This window comes from Tinamus guttatus, unplaced genomic scaffold, assembly GCF_059628265.1.
Source record: "Tinamus guttatus ecotype Peru unplaced genomic scaffold, ASM5962826v1 Tinamus_guttatus_pri_ptg000052l, whole genome shotgun sequence".
Classification (NCBI taxonomy): domain Eukaryota; kingdom Metazoa; phylum Chordata; class Aves; order Tinamiformes; family Tinamidae; genus Tinamus; species Tinamus guttatus.
This window is the reverse complement of record NW_028288586.1, coordinates 9,233,329-9,255,321: the sequence shown is the minus strand read 5'-3', so window position 1 is coordinate 9,255,321 and position 21,993 is coordinate 9,233,329. Positions and strand designations below refer to the sequence as shown.

The window sequence follows — 21,993 nt, the reverse complement described above, 5'->3', positions numbered from 1 at the left end:
GACTCAGATGTGGGTGGGAAGTCTCAAGGCTCTGCAGAGCACAGGGGGATGAGCCAGAGCTAAGACAATGTGAAATAACCGTACATGTGAGACAGCTAAAGCTGTACGTAATGCCGCAGGTGCATGTGCTGGACACCTCACATGTCTCTTGGCATCTGGTGGGGTGACAAATGAATCCAGCAAGGAGAAGCTGAGGAGAAGGATTGATTAACAGCGTTGCACTACGCTGCGCAATTTCACGCTGGTGTAAGCCCCACTGAAAGCAGCTCGTTTGCCCTGGCACACTGCTGAAATGACTCAGTGGTGAGTCAGGCCCACCGTGACTAAGAGAATTAGTAAGACAATCCCTCAGTTTATTCTCTCCTTGCCTCCACTCTCTCGCTTTTCTCTCCACAGCCCTGTTAGGTAACACAGTAAATAGGTATTTTGCTGACTACCCCTGTGTCGACAGTGTTGTCCGTCCCTTCAGACCCATGACAGATGTTTACTAACCATTACTGTGTATAACTGTTCCTGATTAGCTCTTCCAGTTGTTCTGTAGCATTTGCAAGGTTCTGGCTGTAAATGTGAGTGGGGATTGTGTGTGGTTACACTTAACGCTAGTAATTGAGCACAGTTCTACTACAAGCAGCAACAGCTGTGTGATTTTCTCAACGTCATCTGCCGTGTTTGAAGATGCTGGGTAGAGTCTGGAACCAGCGTAGTCCGTGTAACATGATGTGGTGCTGGTGCAAATGCTGAGTTGTAAGTGCAGCTGTTGAACTATGCCTGATGGTGCTGTACCTTCTCCATCCTGCTCTGGAGGTCACAGCAGGATCTGGGCAAAGATAAATGCTTGGGCCCGCTGTTTTACTCGCTCTCTAGCACTGAAGCCACATCGGACAACGCTATGTTGAAGCCGTGACCAGGAATGGGGCATAAGCAAGAAGAACCCCCAATTTCAGCTGGGTTAGGTTTACCTTGGAAGGGAAACTTCCTGGTCCAGTTCTGGGCTGTTTGGTGACATGGTTGCTAGATAAAAACTAATCCAGCTTTGGGAGCAGGAGTGGGCTGCTTTAACTTACAGAAAACGTGAATTTGTCTCCATAAATCAGTGCACTGTCTGCTTGCATCCAAAAAGTGCTGTATCTTAATCAAAAACTCTATTGATCTTCATAAAAGTAAAAATCTGGAGTTCCTTTTTCATACCTGTATTTATTATCTGGTTCCTATACATTTCAGCCACCTAAGGAAAAAAAAACAATGAAAATAGTCTGGTTATAACATTCATTTTAAAAATGAATGATGAAATACAAGCATGACAAACCAAATGTCATGTAAAGGAGCTCAGTAATTTTTTACTTTTTTTGATGTGTATATTCCAAAAAAACTTTCCAGTGAAGGTACGTACTCCACAATGTTGAATTTAAAATGATAGATTATGAACTTTCCTTATACAGGTTAAGTTAGGTGCTCTTTGTCTTCCCAGTTCCACTTGTATGAATCCACAGATGTAGGCGAAAAGCATTAGAAGATTAATTTTCCAGTGAATTGTATCTTGATTTGAAATTCTGTTTTAATATGACATATATCAAGGATATCTTGATTTATTTCAGCATGTCTTGTGTGCTTATCAGTGCTTGGAAATGGATATCTGGGGTTTTGCACTCTTAGCAACTACGTGAGAGGCCAGACTGTTAATGTCATGGTAATGGCTTCGGAATTACTAAATATATCATTTTCTATGTATTCAGCTATTTCACTGGTCATTTCTACCATAGCCAGAGGTTGAGCAGAGGTTTTCACTGTGCTATCTATAATAACGTAATATGTTTCTCCTGGTTGCTGACAGATAATGTAGAACCCAGCTTTCAGTAGTTCAGGTTATTCCTTCCACTATGAGTTACTCTGCCTTGCTCAGCACAGAGTGTTGTTTAATGCTTTGTGTTCTGTACAGGCTCGAGTAGTGCCCTCCTTCCTGTTTTCAAACTGTGTGTTAAATGATGTAATTAACATTTGTCACACGAGATTCGTTGTGTCTTCTATCTACTTCAGTCCCGAAGGTAGAGGGAATTAAAAAAAAAGGTAATTTATATTTATGTACGCTGCTACAGAGCTTTTTTTTTTTTTTTTTTTTTTTTACTAAGTGTGGGTATACTTTCCTATGTGCTCTATTAGAGGTAGCAACACAGAAGCGCACCTCATGCTTAGAGCAGAAAGGGCTGCAGTTTTCTGTAGTTCTTGATCCTGAGAAGGGTGTTCTGTCCTTCATCCAGACCAAAAACCCTGCTGCCACACAAAAAAGTATTACCTTTACAAGCAGCCCTTGCTAGCTAAGGGATGGAGTGATTCAGGACAGTCTGGCTCAGATTTGCAAGCACCTTTTTGACTCAATTTTGAAATTATATCCCAAGACATTGACTCAGCAATTATGGAAAGCTGCTACAGTCATTTGAAGGGAAATTAAAATATTGTTAGTGTACTGTGTTTCCGAGGACACTCTTTGCTGTTCAGATTGAAAGATTCATCAGCTGAAAATGTATCTTCAGTTTAACATTGAGAAAAATATTGTCCTTACCTCGAGATGCCTAGGCACAAAGTCTAGGGGCAGTCTTCAAGCAAATGTAGGCTGTTGAGGGGGGTCCTTGCAGTCCTCCCTGAACAGTGGGAGATCTGTCAGGGATGGGTGTTGCAGCTTCCATGCTGTATGTGTGTTGGTATTTTATTAAACAAGCAACACTGAGACAACAATCTGTCAAACCAAGCTTTCAAACTGTGCAGAGAAGAAGTAACCATATGGTTAGGAATTTATGTGCTGCTCTAAATTCCCTCACGTCAATATAACTAAGAAAAGAAAAAATAACAAGGCCATCATCATGGCTCAACTGAAAGCATTTAGCAGTTGCTGCCCTAAGCTTATAAAATTTCTGAATTCTGCTGGAAACCTGTTTGTTCGTCTCTGAGGTGAAGCCTCTGAAAGGGTCTGGGGAGAGCGGAGACACAGGCCTGGATGAAAGCCGCCTTCATGTGCACCCGGGTGAGGTTTTGAGGCACATCCAGGTCTAACATTCCAGGTCCCATGGTTTAAATATAATTCATGAGTATTTAATCAGATTATATAACCATATTAGAGAATAATAGTAGTTATTTCCTGTATCAAGTCCATAACCTGAGATTCAGCTCTCCGCTCTCATTTAGAAGGACAGTATCATTTGTTTTAAATACTTCAAAGGTTAAAGAATCTGCTCTGTCTTGTTGTCGCTGCTTCAGTTAGATGGCTGCAATATAAACTGAAAAAGGGGGTAAACAACAAAAAATGCTGTGAGCCCTTAAGAATTACTTGAAAAATTTGAATATGCCCCATTTTAATTCAGAGGTAATGCTGAAAAATCTGTTCAAATTGTGCTGGTGTGAGTGGCAGAGCAGAAGGATATTCTGATCTTTTTCTGTTTTAAGTATATCTAAGTTAAAAAAAAATCACTCTGGCATTTAACATCTAGTGATTGGATAGTAGTTGGTACACAGGTGAGTGAATTACAGTGATATTTGGTTGTACTGTTAAATGTAGGGAAGTAGCTTCTGTTCTGTGATGCATCACCAAATGCATTCTGACAGTTTCTTTTTTCAGAGGAATAATTGAATTCCTCTGAATTGTGGCTAGATACTCAGCCTGGGAATTGAGCCGGGCAAAATCAATTACACTATTGAGTCTATGCTTTGTATTAGCAATGCCCATGTAATACCAGTCTTCCAAGGGAGATGGTGCTTCTTTTCACTTCATGTTTCGCATTTAGGTTTGTCTGATTATAGTTAAAGGATCACCTGTGCTGAAGCCTGTACTCAGGCAATAGTGTTAAACCTCAAGTCTGATACTTCACTCTAAATAATGTTGGTTTTCCTTTTCTAAAGTTGCAGAAGACTCAGCAGTCTGCACCAGTAGACCATGAAGCAAAGAGTGAACTGCAACAAAGCTGTTTTCAAAATGTTAATTCTCTTGTGATGTGTTGCTCATCCTTATTGCTGATATAATGCATGCAGCAACAAGTTTTCAGGGGTGAAACAAGGTAACATGGGTGAAGTAAAACTCAGGGCTTCTTTAACCTTACTTTATGACACTCCTGAATTTGATATTGTAGATGGCAAAGTAGCCCCCAAGCCAGAATATGTTCTTAAAATCTCTCTAAAGACGTTGATATTCTGTCACTCAAAAATAATCAGGCAAGTTATCCCTGTAGTAACAGTGTTAAATTTCTAACAGCATCTTGTTTATTCTTGCCAATAACAGATATTTTTGATATTAAGGACAGAGGCATGTTTAGATACTGGAGTGCCAATAATTGATAATAATTTGTTAAAGTTGCACAAAATCCTAACAGCTCTTTCAGCCTCCTCTGAGTGGACAGGTTGTTGTACATAGCTATGCTCATTTTTAACTCCAGCAGGACTCCAGCTCAGACCAGATGGCTTTAGGGATACTTGCTCTGCAGGCTTTTGTTCAGAGTGGATAAAGCACTGACTTCAAGCCTAAAACTATTCTGTCTGGCCCAGAAAAATTTGGGATGGAAGAGGAGGGAGGAGATGCCAAAATTCATCTCTTCCGTGGATGTTCCTGGGATGCTATTTTTGTCTGGTTCAAGCCAACATTCACTTGTGGTGCTGCTATCCTTGCCAGTGGGAACCAGAGCTCACACGTTTGCCCACAGTTATCCACAGAACCAGGTTGTGGCCAAGTGGCTGAGAAGTTTGCTGCATAACTCCTTCATAAATCCCGTGCTGCAAGAATCTTGACCTTTTATCCTGATATTAGTTTAAGATCAAATTCACTTTTTTCCATGTTGCACATTAATCTTCTGACAGACAAATCCTTACTCCTTACTATCCTATATATTTCTTTTCTTGAAAAACACACTGAAGTCAATGGCAAAACAGTTGAAATTCATAGGGTTATAAAGAAACCTAGAAATCTGAATTCATAAAACGTGGTAATTTGCTAACCTGAGAAAGCTTACAGCTTAATCCTGTCCTAAGTTACCGTGCATTTGATGCACGTTATGCTTACTTGTTGGGAAAACAGTGCTCACTATATGGAATAGTTTCTACTCTGTAAATCCACAGATTTACCTATGGCTCACTAATGTTTTTGTGCAGTCAAGACTATAGTTTCATTTTGAAAAGTAAAGTATCAAAAATCGAAATAAGTATGTGGCTTTAGTCAGTTGTTGAACTAGCTGGTATTAACTCATTTATTCTAATTAATCATGTTCTAGAGAATGAAAAAAAAATCTCATGCTAAATCTTCTGAATCGATCATTAAGCTTAATTTTTGGTGTTGTTTTGTTTTGTTTCTAAACAGGCAGGAGAAAAGCATTATCACCCAAGTTGCGCACGATGTGTCAGGTGCAGTCAGATGTTTGCAGAAGGAGAAGAAATGTATCTTCAAGGTAAAAAAAAAAAAAAAAAAAAAAAAGGTTACACTCAGAAGCATTACCCTCTTGCCTGTGCCTGCTAGTGTGGCTGTGCTGTTTTGAACATTTTCTTATTTCAAAACAAACCAACAAAGTGAAGGAATATGTAGGCTAAGGGAAAGCAAAACCAAAACACTCTTTGATGCCTCTAATTTACTACTAATAGTTCGCTCCCTGTTTAAAGCCAGTAGCAAGTATGAATCACGTGAAGAAGAGTCAGTGGTAGAAGTTATTTCTTTCAGGTGGACCTAGTAACAGTGAAGATTTAAGAAGTTTCCATTTAATAAAAAATACGATTTTCTGTGGTGCCAATTTGTCTAGATGAAAACTAATGTACATCTGCTGTTGTGGATCTGAGACCAAGGCTGGATCTATTTCCTGTTGGCGTGCCCAGAGAAAATCTGCAACACCTTACTTGAATTCCCATCCATCCTGTCTCCATACCTTCAGATGATAAAAAGGATGGCATGAAGGTGAAGTCCTCACGAGACTATATCTTCTGTCTATACCTTCTGCACCACAAGAGAAATTAATAGAGAATAAGAGAATAAATATTTCTGGTCAGGGAATTTCAGTGGTTTTAGGGAAAGACTTCCTGTGTAATTCATGCAAAGAGCAAAAACATTATTTAGCCTAGACACAAGCTAGAATACTTTTCAAAAAACAGTAAGAGAGATATACATGGTTGAATATAGAGTCAGCCACCAGAGTAAATGAAGGCTTTTGCCCATTGACTAACGGTATGTTTTCAAAGCAGAACAGTAAAGAGAGACTCAGTATAACTTGGGAAATGCAACGTTGGGGTATTATCCTAAAATCAGATGTCTGCCCAGATATGTATTATAGATTTTGCAACTGTCCACAGTTTTTTTAAAATAGTACATTGAAAAAGCTAGTACAGCAGTATAATAGTGCAACAGAGAGGTTATGCTTTTTTTAAAACCCAAAAGTGGTCTCAGTAAGATCTTGTTATAATTTACTGTATTATTTAAAATGACAGTTTTATTGTCACTTTGGTTTTCAACAAGAACTATCTTATTAAAGGACGTAATGATCCTTGTCTCTGCCCATGCATTTTCTCTCAGGAGCCAGAAAAAGTGTTGTGCTTCTTCTAATTGTAAGTAGTTTAGCAATACTGAAAGATCACCAAAAATAAGTGCTTTAAAAAAAGATGTTGCACTGCAAATTTGTTTCTAGATTATTAAACCTGCAAAACTGGGTTACAGTGAATCTCCTGTTTAAGTTCAATTCACTCTAAAGAGAGATATTTGTTAGGTTTTGTGCTGATTTTTAATTCAAAGAGTCATAAGGTATGCTCAGATTCTATTAATTTTTATATCTGCTTTACTTTCTGATGCAGGGAAACATTCATACCAACTTATCATCATATATTTTTTGTCTTTACACAAAGAGCACCTTCCATCAGAAACCAGTGTGAACTTGAAAGTAGTCTGATGTTTGGACTGCTTCATCGGACATTTTAGTTTAGAATGTCAAATTTCATGGTTTTATAACTTGTTCTTCTTCCACTTACTAGTAATGCACAGTATCTTTATATGTTGCGTGTTCATTACTAGAAAACAAGTCTTCAGTGGTCATGCAACAGGCAACAACTGGGTGTAATGACGCTTTTTCTTCTATATACAAAAGTTTTCCAGCTAGTTCTGCATGACCACATGTAGTAGTAAGTAATCATTCAAAAAAGATTATTAAATAGTGTTTAAAACACTAGTGGGAAGCTTTGCATCAGCTCGTGGGGCAGTTCATTCAAACTCCTTCAGTGGATGAGCTGAGACTTATTCAACATCGGAACATAGCTTAGGATTGAATTTAAAGGTTCCATTAAGCCATTTTTTGCTAGTTTAGTCCTCTAAAAAATCAGTAATTTAGTAGACATAATTTGTCCAGTTTGAATTTACAGATTCTGGGTTCATCTGGGCTATTTTTGTGAAGTGAAATAAAATCTAATCATCTTCATCTGTCTTCTCATACACAGACCTTCTGTTTTTATATCCTTTCCAAAATCCACCAGTGGAGAAAACTATCAAACTGCTGTGAAAACAAAGCATTTCCTATAAATCTTCTTGGTGCTCTCCACCCAGTGAAAACTAAATATTCATAACAAAAAAGTTCTCAACTTCCCATTTAGTCATGCAGAGGTTGCCTTGCGCTAACATTGTTCAGCTATGCGGGGAAATGCTTGAGCTCGTGTTCCGGATCAGACAGGGGTAAATGTAAAGGTTTCTTCTACTATTAAAAATGTACAGATAATTCTTCATTTTTTACAGTTATTCACTCATTTTTCATAATTATGCACGTTCCACTTTCATCCATGTATTGAACATTTGTGTTCAACTTCTAAAGGATTTTTTTCTTTGTGACTGGTACAAAAATGTTAGTTTCTTTCTAACTCTTACATATACTCATAACTTGAGTTGAAATCACATTAGCCATACCATAAGCATCTATTCCAAACATACCTGCAGCATAGACTTGACTCATTTTGTCCTGTTGTCTCTAGGGTATGTCTTTCCTTGAAATAATGCAGGTTTTAAATATTTAATTGGTGTTAGACAAGCAGGTGGAAAGTGCAAGATTGCTACAATGAATGATAAAAAAATATTAGATTTTAAGCATTAAATGATCAAACTGTGTTTCATTCCAACACAGGATGCTAACCAAGGTGACATGCCAAAGCATTACAAGAATATGGAGAATAAGATCACAGGAAATTCTGTCTAGATATTGGGGGGGGGGGAACCCTTTACCAGGAGAGTGCTGAAACACCAAAGCAGGTTGATCAGAGAGGTTGTGGAATCTCCAGCCTTGGCAATACTCACAGTGCTACCAGGACATGGTCACCTGCTCTGGTGGGACCTGCCCTGAGCAGGGGCTTGGAGTCAAGGACTCTCAAAGATCCATTCTAACATCTCCAATGATTCAGGTTTTGAAGTTTATTTCACATTTTTAAGTCCCTGCAGCTTTATGATGTGCCTTTTAAATGTGTGACACCAGACTTACTGATGTTGAGAAATTGTACTTTCTAACTTTGAAAGTGTCCATGAAATCCTGCTGTATCCTATAAAAGCCACTCGTGAGGGAACTGAATTAATCAGAGCTCTGAATTTAATTTTCAGGTACATCCATCTGGCATCCAGTTTGTAGACAGGCTGCAAAGGCTGAGGAAAAAAACAAGGTAAAAATACCTTATTTTTTATCTTTTTTTTTTCTTCTTCTCTCTTATCTTTTGTCTTATTCTCTATCCTTTTTCGGGGGGGGAGGGAGAAGGATTTGAAATTGTTTCACTGTCATCATTTTAAATTTAAAATGACAAAAATCTAGTAGATTAATGGGAAACATCATGTTTCCCTTTTTGCTTAGTGATTAAAGCTATGAATTAAGGCGAATTGTGGTCTACAATCCATAGTTATATGAATAAGCTGTCTCAGAGGGAAAAAAAAAAAAAACCACCCTGGATTTTTAATTTCTGTCTGATTACGATGTGATCAGTGCATGACCTCTTCTTTTTTTATGTGGCTCTGCTCTTAAAAGATCAGAAGACTTTCACTTTTTTTGGTTTTCATTTTGTTTTGTTTTTCTGAAGCCTTTCATTGGACTTTCTTATTATTTGCTTTTAAAACGTTGGCAAGCCCCCCCAGCCTAATTTGGTGTCTGGCTTTAAGTACATCCTTAACTTGGATGATTTGTGCGTCTGTCTGTGTGCGAGGGGAGAGGAGGGAGTTCTGGCAGCTTTAATAATTGCAAGGTTAGTGGATGAATAAGCTTCCCCTAGGAAATGAAGAATTAATCTGTAGCTGGGGAGCAGATCTCTCTGATGTGGCGGGGATGAGATACAACTATCTCATTTAATGCAGGGGCCAAGTGCGGGGCTTTTCAGTTCTGCTCTTTTCTGATGCTCCAAGTGGCATCGTTGTTTGAAGAAGCTTTGGTTTGATTTACCAAGGGTTGTATTCGAGTCCCACGGGACAAGGCAGAACAGCAGGCAGCAGCTATAAAAAGAGTGTTTACAAATGTGGTGTGTTAGCAAGTGCAACTTTGACTAAATTACAGTGTTGGAAAAAAGAAAACAAACTTGTTTCAGGCTTTACCCTGGAGGACGTTGGCTCTGTATTTGTACCCACGTACTGGGGAAATGATTGTTCTGATATTCAGTAGGGCAAGCTCTGAGTATCAGATAAGTGGTTTTTCGGTATGAAGAAAGAACGAGTGTATTTAAGATTGTCAAAATAACTTAGTTTAATAAGTGCTGTTGATTCAGTCTAACCATATTATGCAGCATTTCAAGCTTCCTGAGGATTTTATTTGGGCTGCGTAACTGAAATTGCAAGGCTAAAGCCCTGTGTAATCTATTGAAAATGTAATTTGTTTGTTTTTTTCCACTGTTGAAAGTGTTTGCTGGGTTCATACTAACTGCCTTGTCCCCACAAGGTCCCAGAAAGTGTCCGTGACAGATACTGTTGAGCATCTGACTCATTTTGGACAAGTCTGTCCTGCGTCCCTGGGAGGCTGCCCCTTCCCAAGCAGAGAGGAAGGCAGCAGGAAAGTAGGAAAACCTCAGTAGGAAGAAACAGAAGGGAACTTGAAGCATTTTTTTCAAGCCTTTTTGAAATTTTCTTTGGGGTTTTCCCCTCTTCCTTTTCTGGTCTTTACTCTCATTAGTGAAAGGAACAAGAAGGAAGGATGCTGCTTCCAAGAAGGTAGCAGCAGACTTGCCAGCTTATCTAGTAAAATTGAATATAGAATGTGCTGATTGAGGAATTTTCTGGTCAACCCTTTATTTCAGAAAATTGATTTCAAAAGTTGAATATCTCTCTATAAATAGATAAATGTAGAGCATGTGACTGAAGGAGGTGCTAAAGGTAGAAGGCAGCACAGACCAAAACTTTGGAGCCAGAGTGGAAGGGGAAAAGAAGTTATGATAATACAGCCACTGTAGGGGAAAAGAAAAAGCCAAAGAAAAGTGGGCTGTTCCCTTGTTTTGGATCCTTGTCCCACAGAAGTCCATAAGACTATTTGTGTTAATGAAGGTCGGTGAAAGGTTTGCTGTGATCACTGAGTTTGATCCTTCTGCTCCACAGTACAATATTGCAGTGAAGATTTTTTTTTTTCTCTGATTTACCGATTTTTTTTACTTTCAACCATTCTTGCTATTTCTAAATTAAGGTTTCCACTCTGAAAGCATTTAACAATTACAATTAACATAATAACTGTCTCTATAAATAGTAAAATATACTACTGGCATAGTAGGTAAGATGCTACCTTAAGCTGACAGCTGAATAATACTAAAATCTTTTCAAAGATTTGAAGAATTGTAGCCTCCCTGTGAGAAGTGTCTGAATTTAGTAAGACACTAAATGACTTCTGTGACTATAACGCATAACAAAAAATGTGCTTGCTTGTAGCCTGGGACAGATTTTTCCATAGATGGAAAAGAATATTTTATGATGAGCTAGCATATCTGAATAAAAGAGAGGATAAAAAAATATTGTGAGATTTGTTCAAACTTCAATTGCAAATGTCAGGTCTGTTCATGTATGGTTGATACCATTGTGTCTTGCAGACCTTTTTTGCTATTACAAAGTAATGATATATTTTTCATCATAAAGGAATCCACCAAAAAAAAAAAAGTAATAATATTCTGTCACTCTGAATGCCAGAATGATTGAAAACAAAGCAAAACCAGCTAAGCATTAAAAGTAATCCAGTACTCATATGATTTGAGAGAGAAAAACTAACTACTTTGGTATCTGTAGGATTTATTCAGGATGTTCTGCTTGTTTTTTGCTAGCAGTGAGTGACACAATGCCATAAGACATGCAGAAAAGATTAGTCTTGACAGCATAACGTGAGAGCAGACGTGTTGCCACCATGTCATTGTAGGAGCCCAGATTCAGAGCTCCTCTAGTTTAAACTGTTGCTATTAATCCCCAAGGCTGTTCTTTTGGCTCAATACTGCCCCAGCCCTTTTTTTTTGTTTTTTTTCTGCAGGGAAGCATAAAGAAAGTAATGCATAAAATCTTTTTCCTATTAACAAAATGCAAATTTTGTTGCCTACAGTCTTTTCTGTTTTGCTTCTTTCCTTCTGCTGTAGGAAACTAGGACTTCCTCTGAGAGTATTATTTCTGTACCTGCTTCAAGTACATCAGGTTCCCCAAGCCGTGTGATCTATGTAAGTGTTTCTCTGTGAAATTCATTCTCTGAGATGGGAATAAAAAAACCAACTCATCCTTCCTCCTACAGTTCAGCATGTTATATGGAAATTTAGCATCTCCAAAGCATTACAGTTGATGGTTCTTCCAAAATGGAATCTCACATTTAAAATGTTTGAATCCTGCATTTAACATAATAGGACAGTGGCACTTACACTCTATCTTTAGAATTTACCACTTACCACTATAGCTAGTTTATACCAAAGAATACAGAATACTACAATGCTTTCTAAAAACAAAAATTTAAGTAAACAGTGTAGCCCATAGGTAGATTGCAGGCTTAGATTTGAACACGCCATGTCTAAATCTAGCCCCGAGTCTGCATTTGATTGCTTATGAAAACACTCATGTCTGTGATTACAGGTTTCAGGCCCTGACTAGCTTCGGTCCCTGACTTCAGAGGACCTTGGCCCCAATCTAAGAAATGCTAGCTTTGGAAAACTCTTCAAAGAGACTTCAAATAACTGAACAAATATGATAAAAATTGATGCTGAGTATTTTTTCAATACCAAGTTCATCTCACTTAGAGTACTCTAGATAATGGTCATGGGTAAATTCTTAAGATCATAACTGGAGTATGTACAAACTTATCCACAGGTGTGGTATGCTCCATACAAGCGTCTCTTTGAGCACCTCAGTATTGCCAGGACTGTGCTCTTCATCCTCTCCAGCACCCCTCAGGAAGGCAAGTCATTCTCGACCAATAATACCATATGCAGAGAAACTGCTGGAGCTGCAGCTTGCTGCCAGAGGGGTTGTTAGACTGAGATGAAGGCCTTTTATTTGCTACACCGAGACAAGCAGAACAGTGCCTTGGAGTCAGATTTGTCTCCTTTCTTCAGATAGAATTTATTTTAAACTTGGTATACACTTTGTCTGAGTAAGCCTGAGTTAGAGCTGTAGGAACTACCCCCTAAATAAAGACTCATTGGTATTTCTAGGTACTCCTTCCAGCAGAAGTCCATGCTGGTGGGTGGCAGAGACATATGCCCAGTAAAAAAAAAAAAAAAGAAAGAAAAAAGAAAAAGAAGGTAATTGACACAACTATTATGAAGACAAGTCATTGTGCTAACAGACTATTATCATGTAAGCATTTTCTGGGGCCAGATGGTCTGTATTTCTCCAGCAAGTGCCATTTTATTGTTTTTACAAGTGAGAGTATTCTTCTAAGAGTTATGTGGCATTTATCTAATCGTACTGTTTTTCTTAATATTTGTGATTGCTTCTTTAAATATGCTTCACAGGCTGTTTTGCACTCAAGGACAAACCTCCATTTTCTTTTTTTTTTTTTTTTTTTTTTTTCCCAAAGGATATCATTAAATCAGCACACAGTCTAATGTTTGTTATTGTAATATGCACCTTTAGAGGCAGCTGGGACTGTGAAAGAATAAAGTTCTCTAGCAAATATGAGTCAATTAGGAAAAAAGATTCCCCAGAGGCGTGTGAGTTCTTGCTATATCTGTCTCTTTTATGACCACTTAATTGTCAGTAAGATGTGAGATTGATTAAATTCCATTTCAGCTTTCAAGAGGGAAAAAGGAAAGAGAATTAAAAACATGTTACTGGACTTCTGTATCGTGAAAACAATTCTTTGGCTATCTTTTGCATCTCTCGTTAATTACAGAACTGTTAGACAATCAGGCGTGTTCCAGCTTCAGCTTAGGTGCATTTTCATCATTGGTTTAGCCAAATCTAAATTCATGCTGTCATGGAAAAGGAAGGTCCTGCCAGCGTGTGGTCCCATCCCTCCCAGCCCTGTGTCCTTGCTCCTCTTAAGTACTAGTACTAGTGGGAACACAGGAGTATGGTCAGTCAGATTGGAGACCAGATTCTGCTAGAAAAGGGAAAAAAAAGAAGATCCAGTTGTCTACCTGGCCTTAATGTTAATGTCACAGCAGAGAGGGAAGGTGCCCTCAGGGCAGCCACTTCAGCAAGAGCATGGATTTAGATTATTTAAACCAGCAGTAAAACTGTACCTTAACAGTGGGGAGCTCTTTAAAGTATCCTGTTGGAGAAAATAGTGTGGAGAAAAGAGCTAAAGTGCAGGAACCGTGAATCCGTATGTTTTAGAAGATGTCAAATCAGAGTGCTACAAATGCTGGGAACAACGTGGTGGCTTCACGGGAGGCATGTTTCTGGGTTGTGCTTTAGTGCTCGGCTAGGGAAAGATGAAGAAAGCATGATTCGGCTGAGCCTGCACATGGTTCACACAGTCCATTTACTAATGCCAGAGCTCTCTCCTCTTTCTGCTGATATCAGACCTTGCTGGCTTCTTGCCCTGGAAGAGGGCTCAAGCCAATGGTCTTGGAGGGCGTCTTTTCATTAGCCTCAATTTTGGCTGGATTGTATCCAACCTGGAATTTACTCCAGTGCCGAATCCCTTGGGAGTCCCAAAATACTGGTTAAAAACAGTTAAAACAATTAATTTCTACATTATGCCATTAAATAGGACTAAAATAATAGTCTTTTTTTATACACTTAGCCAAATTTTACCCATAGAGAATTAGAAGCTCTCTACAGAGATGCATCTGACTGGAAAGCTTAGTTTAGGTCATGTAGCTATGTTGTACATTCTCATACTAGGAGTAGAAATCACATTATACTGTTGTACAGGATCATATTTGCAATTATACAATTTAACATTACATATTCCACATGACACCAATATTCTAAACTTAGAGCATGATTTTATCAGAGCTGAAAAAAATGGATTATTGAAGAAATGATTTCAAGTCTCTTAGCCATAATTGAAGTCTTCTGCAATGGTATTTAAATGGTATAAATAATAATGGTATAATAATAATAGTATAAATGAATATTGCATTCATTTATTTGAAAGTTGGTAAAAACAAATTAAATTAAACATTTATAAATGAAGGATTTTTTCTTTTTTTTTTAATCTGGTTTTGCCTACGTTGATGTTTAAAATGAGAGGAGTTATATAAATCAGTAACTTGTCACTGACAGTACTAAAGTCTGTAGTTGGGGGATTCCATATTGCTCTTGTACGTGGAGAGACAAGGACTAAAATGACTATAATTCACACTTGCATGTAGATGTTCAATTATGAACTTCAGGTTCACTGAAATAACCTGCACAACCTTAGATAATTTAAAAAATGATCACAGCCTGCTTGGCCTTCAATGTAGGCTGCAACACTGTCCAAAGTCCCAACATACTGACCCTCCTGGTCTTTGAAGGACCTGTCCCTGCATCACAGGTGGCAACTGGCTTCTTAGAAGGCTTTTGTGGCTGCTGTCACAACACCTCTGCTGGGAAGGAGCTATTTCGTTGCTGTTTAGCTAAAAGAGCTGCGAGGAAGGTGATATTTTTAGATCACTCTTAAAGAATGATTTATTTGATGATTTTTTTTATTAAAAAACACATTTTTTATAACACACATATAAAACACATTTTTATAAAAAAACACATTTTTATTAGCTTTTTTTAAGATGAGAATTTGCGATGTTTTTTTTCCCATCTCAATGATTAGAAAGGATCTTCCTCCTTCCCATGTTGCCAAATGGCCTTACTTTTGCACTAATTCATGCACTGTTTTACAAAAAGGATAAATGAGTAGTTCTAATTTGTAGTTCACTAAATCACAGCACTTCCCTGAAAAGTCTGTTGCACTTTTATTATAAAAAATACAATCAGTGCTTAAATATTGGTTGCCTCCTGGTTATTTTCCTTTTGGCACATGGAGAACATCATGGTTTTACTTCAGGTAGTACTGACATTCTTAGAGAATAGTGAGATTCACTACTCTCTATTTACTGTTTTGCTGCCAAGAAAGAACTTATTATTTTGCAAGCCTGAATTGGGAATAGGATAATTGTGCTGCCTGTTTCTCCCATGTCAACTTGATATCTACAAGGACAGTAATGCTGGATATAGTTTTAGGGCACATTATCATTATCCTAACTGTGAAAATGGGTAGTTAGTCTTTTGGAATAAGGGCAGCAAAAAGAGCAGGGAGGGAAGCAGCTGCCAGGGAGGGAGAGAAGTCTTCCCTCGGTTGGCTGTGTGATTATCATGGAAGGATTAAACTGCATCTGTGATCTTCTGAATTAATGCAGCATGATACAAATCCAACATCTGCTGGTTTTGTGATCAGCAATTAAAGGCTACTTAGAAATAGTCAGAAAGGGAGATGAAGCTGTGGCATTCAGCTGAATGGAGATGATTAAAGACCTGCATGATGTTTTCCAGTATCTAGAGGGTACGCATTGGAAATACATCTCTGATTATTCACTACAGCCTCTGGTAGGGGAACCCCGAACACCAAAAACACTCTATAATCAAAGGCATTTAGCCTGAGAAAGACTGCAATATTTTTCCAATGTATCTCTCTGTACAGTCAGCTGTAAGCAGGATATAACCAAGGGAACTACAATAATATCATGTTAATTTTATTAGTGAAATGTGAATGACAAAGTAGAAAACACCAGTATATAAAAAGAAAATAACAGTAATATTCTGGATTGCTTATGTTTATAAGCTATTTAGATTCTCACAGATATAGGAGGTAATTTATTAATATGATGACTGACTTTTCTACCAGCATGTATCTATCCTTTTCTGATTGCATCCTGATCATATTCCTTCTTATCCTCACTTCTTTCTTTCCTCCTTTTCTTAGGCAAAGCTTGGAGATGAAATTCTTGACTACAGGGATTTGGCTGCTCTTCCTAAAAATAAAGCCATCTATAACATTGACCGCCCAGATATGATCTCCTATTCTCCATATATCAGTTACTCTTCAGATGACAGGCATAGTTATGGGGAGGTACTGAAACATGGGTATCTTTTACTGTGAATTTGAAATTTTATGAAATTTTATGATCATTAAACATGCTGCTGAACACTCGTAAATGTGCATAATTTAAAAAAAAATCTTTCACAAATTCACTTACTTGGATCATACTATCCATTCATTTTCAAGGCATTTTAGTCTTTCCAGAAAGTGCCTTTCATTTTCTAGCACATGGGAATTGATGCATTGCTTTCTGTGATTGTTTTTTTTTTTTTAAACAGATGACATGTAGTGAAAAATGTATTTTTCTATGAGAGGCATTGTACATGCATGTGGTTTAAAAAAAAAAAAAAAAAAAAGGGAACAATTGCTAATTACAATGCAAAAATCAGAAACCAAGCCAAATGTCTTTCATGCTTTTTTTAAGTGTACTATGTTATTTTGGTAAAACAACAAGGGTATCACTTCTGTATGCACAAATTTCTTTCAGTTGTCCCATTGTAAAAGTTCATCCTCATGTCATGCCTGCATTTCACCCTTTTCATGTGCAGAGCTGATGTTATGCAGTTTGTGCTAATGAAATCTAATTTAACTTAATCTTATTTAATACTAATTCTGTTTTATGTGAAACATGCTTGAATATAACTCCTGTTGTACAAGTGGGCCTTTTTTCTCTAACCTTTCATTTCAATCTCTGATTTCTTTTATGAATTTAGGCAATTTTTTAAATAAATTTAAACCTCTCAGCTATATTAGATATATTGGTAAGATATAGTAGTCTGCTTTGTTCTCTGTAGATATAAATAGAGGGTAGAAATAAATATTAGCAGTAATGATATATAATAAGAGCCCCAGTCCTGCAACGACTCACGCATTTCATCCATAATCAGCTGCACTCAAATCCACTGAGCTGCTCTCACGTGAAGGGCTGCACAAATCCTCTCTGCACACAGCTGAACCAAAGCAGCCCCATTGCAATGAACACCGAAAGAATCAAGATTGTATCTGGTTAAGGGTACTAATAGCATTGAGGTTTCTGAATTTATGAAGCTGAAAGCCTCCACTTAGCGGCTGCCTAGTCCTGAATCTATCTCATATCAGTGCTTCTGGCAAATGTGGTTCTTGCCACATCTGCTTTTCCCCTGGATTTGTGCTGCTGACTCAAAGCTGGCTCTGGCAGGTCTGCTAACGTAGACATTTTTGTTGTCAATACTTCAGTGATATCTTAAAGCATGATAAAGTGGGAATCAGTCACCTGTTCCTAGGTGCTTAAACCAAGAATGGGCTCTGGGCTCTGGCTCTCAATCCAACGTGCATTTTTAGGGAGTTCCAAATTTTTATCTTCTTAAGTTAATGACATAGCCTCTCCTCCAGATTTTAGCATCTCAGATGCACCTGTAATTCCAGCAATTTCAGTGGTAGATTTATGCTCAGGTAACACAGCAAATTGTCAAATTGTATGGCTTTAATTAAAATATATATAATATAGATATTTTTGCATTTCCTTAAAACAGATCTAGTCCTAAGTCACAAAATTTGAATCCAGTTTTTGGAGAAACTTAAGGCAGATTCATCCAGGGCTTGTGTCTTTAAGGCAACTCTCTTTAAGTGCAAGTTTCCCTAGTTCAACTGCTGCCTTCTGTGCTACAGGCCTTGCCAGACCTGACCACAGGGTTTCACAGCAGTAAAATCAACAAAAGCTGTTTATGAGGGGATTTACAATTTGTTCTTCATCATCTTGTACAAAAAGCAAAGAAAAAGGAAGGTACTCCTAGCTTGATTGGCAGGTGTTGCTCTTAACGGTTATCGAGTTATACGTGGATATTGCTATTTTAAGAGCAGTTGTTCTCACAAGTAACATCATGCATGAATTTTAACCACTAATTTGTGACTTTGTGTGTTGCTGTTTGCAGTCACCTCAGTTGCTCTCTCCAACACCTACTGAGGTAATCCCCAATGCCTGTCTTCTCCCATTCTCACCCATTTCGTGATGCATTAAACCCTGCCGCAGGGATAAGCAGCAGAGTCTGCCATGAGCGCCTTGCCTCCTGCCTCGACAGTGCATGGGGTCTTGCCATCTCTGTTCTAAATCGTGTTACTTGTGCTGAAAACGTGCTCTGCTTTGGGATTGTCATCTGTCGCCACTGCCACCCATGTTTCCGCTTTCCGAAAGGAAGGTTGTACTGTGATCGCTTCTTCAAGCTCTACTAAATAAACTACATTGGGAAGCACCATTTGGTTTTACATTTAGAGATATCAGCATGAGCTGACCTTGATGCTTGGCATAGCTTTCTCTTCCTTTTTTATTTACTTATTTCTTAATTTCATAAATAGTTAAATGAATTGCACTGTTTATATAACATACTGTTAATTTCTTTTTGTACATATCTAAATTTTTATGTTTGTGTATTCTGATGAGCATAAATGGTCAAAAACAGTCAATTCTGTTTCAAACAGTATCACTTTAGAAGCAGTGAAAGAATTTGACGTACCTTTCCAGATGTGAACTCAACTGAACATTGGAGGGGGCTCATTACCCCAGTTTTATGTTAGCAGAAATGTGATGAAAAACACGTGATAACAGGGGAGAATAAGGTGTAACAACAAGTTGGGAGTTTCTGTTAAGGGTTATAAATCACCAGTTGGCACTGTCAGCACTGAGCAAAAAGAGAAGTTAAGCAACAGAAATGTGATCTGTTTGATAGCTTAAAAATAAAAGCATGCTCTATTTGGTAGTGGATTTCTTTAACTTGGTTGACTATTCCTTACATAGACAAAAGTATGGTTTGAAACTATCAATGTGAAATCTTGGTGTTTCAGAAGTATAGTAATTTCCTTTGAATAAGCTATCTGTTAGCTAACTATCATAGTGTTAATTCCAAAAGTGATGTTGATATGGGGCTCTATGCAGCTGTGATTCACATTGCATGAATTCTGCCAGGTTATCCAGCTTTTCCATGTTTGCTGCCTTTCTCTAAAAAGTCTGTGATCAGGTGCTCAAGTATCTGCAAATTTATGTCAACAAGTTTGTTGCATGGATTTTATTAGCAGAAAATTTCACAGGGACACTTTATAATCATTCTTATGAGCTGACATTCTTACGGTGTTTAAAAAACTTTGAAGACTTTCCGGAGACATTGCTGTACTCTTTGCAGGAGTTAGAAGAGTTACTAAATATGTGACTGCTTAAGGGCAGAAATATCTCAGGCTTGGGGGAGTTGGTGGCAGGATGCCTATACAATGCTACATGCTTAGGAAGACATCAGTTGTTCTCCCTTTTCTGGACATTTTTTACTTGAACTTCATTTTTAAACAATAATGCTACCTACCACTATACAAAGCTTTTTCCATTTTTTTTTAACATAGTTAAGTGAGCCTGGGGTGAGATGAAGGGAATGGAGCTCTCATGAGCCAGAGGAAAGGAACTGTTAGCTGGAATGGAAGAACACTGTACATCTCTGTAGGTTCAGGGATAATCCCAGAGCAACCTAGTGGGAACTGCAGGCAGGAAGAACCTCGGATGAATGGCTGGATATAATTAAGTTGCCCCCATTGGAATCTGGAAGGTGATGATATAGCTGGGTAGGATCCCCCATCTCTATAAATGATGAACAATCCAGTGGGAGTCATGTAGCCGCCTAAAGATGTCCCGGGAGCCATGACAAGCTCCGGACAGCTGCTCTGGGATGGCATGTTCCTCCCTCGCACCTGCCGGAAGAGTGGGGGAGCGTTCCTTGGAGTGTGGCTTTCTGTTAGGAAGCGTCCGTGGGCTGCTCAGGTTTGCTCTAATTTGGACTTCACTCAAGCCGTGTCTGAATTGTATACAAAGAAACAAGATAATTGAGTTTGGTTTTGTACCTAGTTTCCATGAAGTCATTTCCACATCTAATTTGTTCATTAATGGTTTTCCTGTTAAGGAGACACTACGTGATAATTAAATTTATAATTTAACTAGCAAGATAAAGGGATTTTAATGGGTGTACAGAGTTTTAAGTTGTCAAAGTCAAGTTTTTAGTAGGAGGAGGCCATGCGACTTGTGTTATACAACATCACAATACTAATTTTAATGTTGTATATCCATGTTTATATCATTTACTTTGCTAATAATAACCATGTTTTATTTGTAGTATGGTATGCTAGGCATTTATACAGCAGGCGAATAGATTTTGTGAGATGATCAAGCCAATGAGTGCTGATTTTCTGTTGTCTGTAATCATTTTACTGTATTATGTAGCCATTCACACAAATGCAAAGTGCCCATAGCATAATCATGCTACTTCATGTCATTTTTCACTTGCTTTTGTTAAAACACTATAGAAGATGGAAGAGAGTGGGTAATTGCATGGTACTGAAGCAACATTTTTATGACGAGCTGTCACTTTAAATTCATTTATGTGTTAACTTTCCAATTAACATGACCATGTTCTGATATTTGGTAATTGCACAGGTCCTTGCATCATACTGCAGTGGAGGTGCTCATGGCTGACAGCTGCCCTGATTTTGTTGGGATTGCATGGAGCGTTACGACAGAATCTAGTGTTTTCTACCAGGCACCGAGAGAGGCCTGTTCTTCCTGTTTTAAACGTGATTTCCCTTTTGTAATGACTTATATTTTTCTCCCTTGCTCTCAGGGTGACCAAGATGATAGATCTTTCAAACAGTACAGGACATCGAGTCCTAGTTCTGCTGGCTCTCTAGGTTATGGTCGCTACACTCCAACATCCCATTCTCCTCAGCATTACAGCAGACCAGGTAACTGAGAAGCAGCCTTATTTATTCTCTAGATTTTTCTCCAATTTATCCTCATGTTGAAAGTAGAGAAGACACTGACAGGCAGTGTTTAAGTAGAGTGGTGGTTCATTACAGTATTTTTTAATGTAACATGGGAAAGGAGGAGACAAATGCTTCAGGTGGGATCATCTAGGGGAAAAAAAAGCATCTAGAAAATTTGCTGTATCTGAAAACAAAATTTAATGTACTAAAAAGGTCTCAATCCTGATCCCGTCCTTCCTGAAACTACACAGTCGAACCACAGTTCTTACACCATGCAGCACGGTAGCAGTGAGCGCACAAAGTCATGAGGGTGCTTGGGTGACTTCGTATTCTTGTTGTACTGCAGGGTTATAGTCCATGGTGGACTAGTCTATAGTCCATAGTGCAGACTTGGAGCTGGAGGAATGGCCAGGGAACCTCCTCACTGGCTGGTTTTTGAAGGCCGGAGTCCTTTAGTTGAGAACCTTATTGCAATGTTTATTACAGCTTGGGGCTATAGTAGGAGCCCTGTTGAAGTTCTAGTTGCACAGAGAGGAGAAATCATCCATTTTAATCTTGGCGTGGGTGCCCTCTTACAAAGGCCAGTTCATATTTGGACTTTATGAAGAATTTGGCCTTCAAAATAACCAACTACTTTACTCAAAATCCTTTCCAGCTTTTCTCCACTCCATCATCTGGGCTGAAAACACAGAAACTTTCTGTTATTTTCTCAAAGTCTTTTAATTTCATTAGGAATACATTAAAATTATAAACAAGTTTGAAAAAATTGAGAGTTCTTCATCTTTCCAAA

The 21,993-nt window shown here is 38.2% G+C and overlaps 1 protein-coding gene across 9 annotated transcripts in view; it reads left to right on the top strand.

The window, feature by feature from the left end:
- The window catches only part of ABLIM2 (actin binding LIM protein family member 2), a 125,136-nt gene that overhangs the window by 68,195 nt on the left and 34,948 nt on the right, over window positions 1-21,993 (top strand). For 5 of the 9 annotated variants that reach the window (XM_088540013.1, XM_088540010.1, XM_088540007.1 and 2 more), the window contains 6 exons: window positions 5,333-5,420; window positions 8,582-8,640; window positions 11,557-11,634; window positions 16,317-16,463; window positions 18,344-18,376; window positions 21,062-21,182. In XM_088540013.1, coding sequence (XP_088396139.1) covers window positions 5,333-5,420; window positions 8,582-8,640; window positions 11,557-11,634; window positions 16,317-16,463; window positions 18,344-18,376; window positions 21,062-21,182 — 526 coding nt within the window. The remainder of the gene's footprint in view (window positions 1-5,332; window positions 5,421-8,581; window positions 8,641-11,556; window positions 11,635-16,316; window positions 16,464-18,343; window positions 18,377-21,061; window positions 21,183-21,993) is intronic. The other 4 variants (XM_088540014.1, XM_088540011.1, XM_088540009.1 and 1 more) reach the window with 2 other exon arrangements.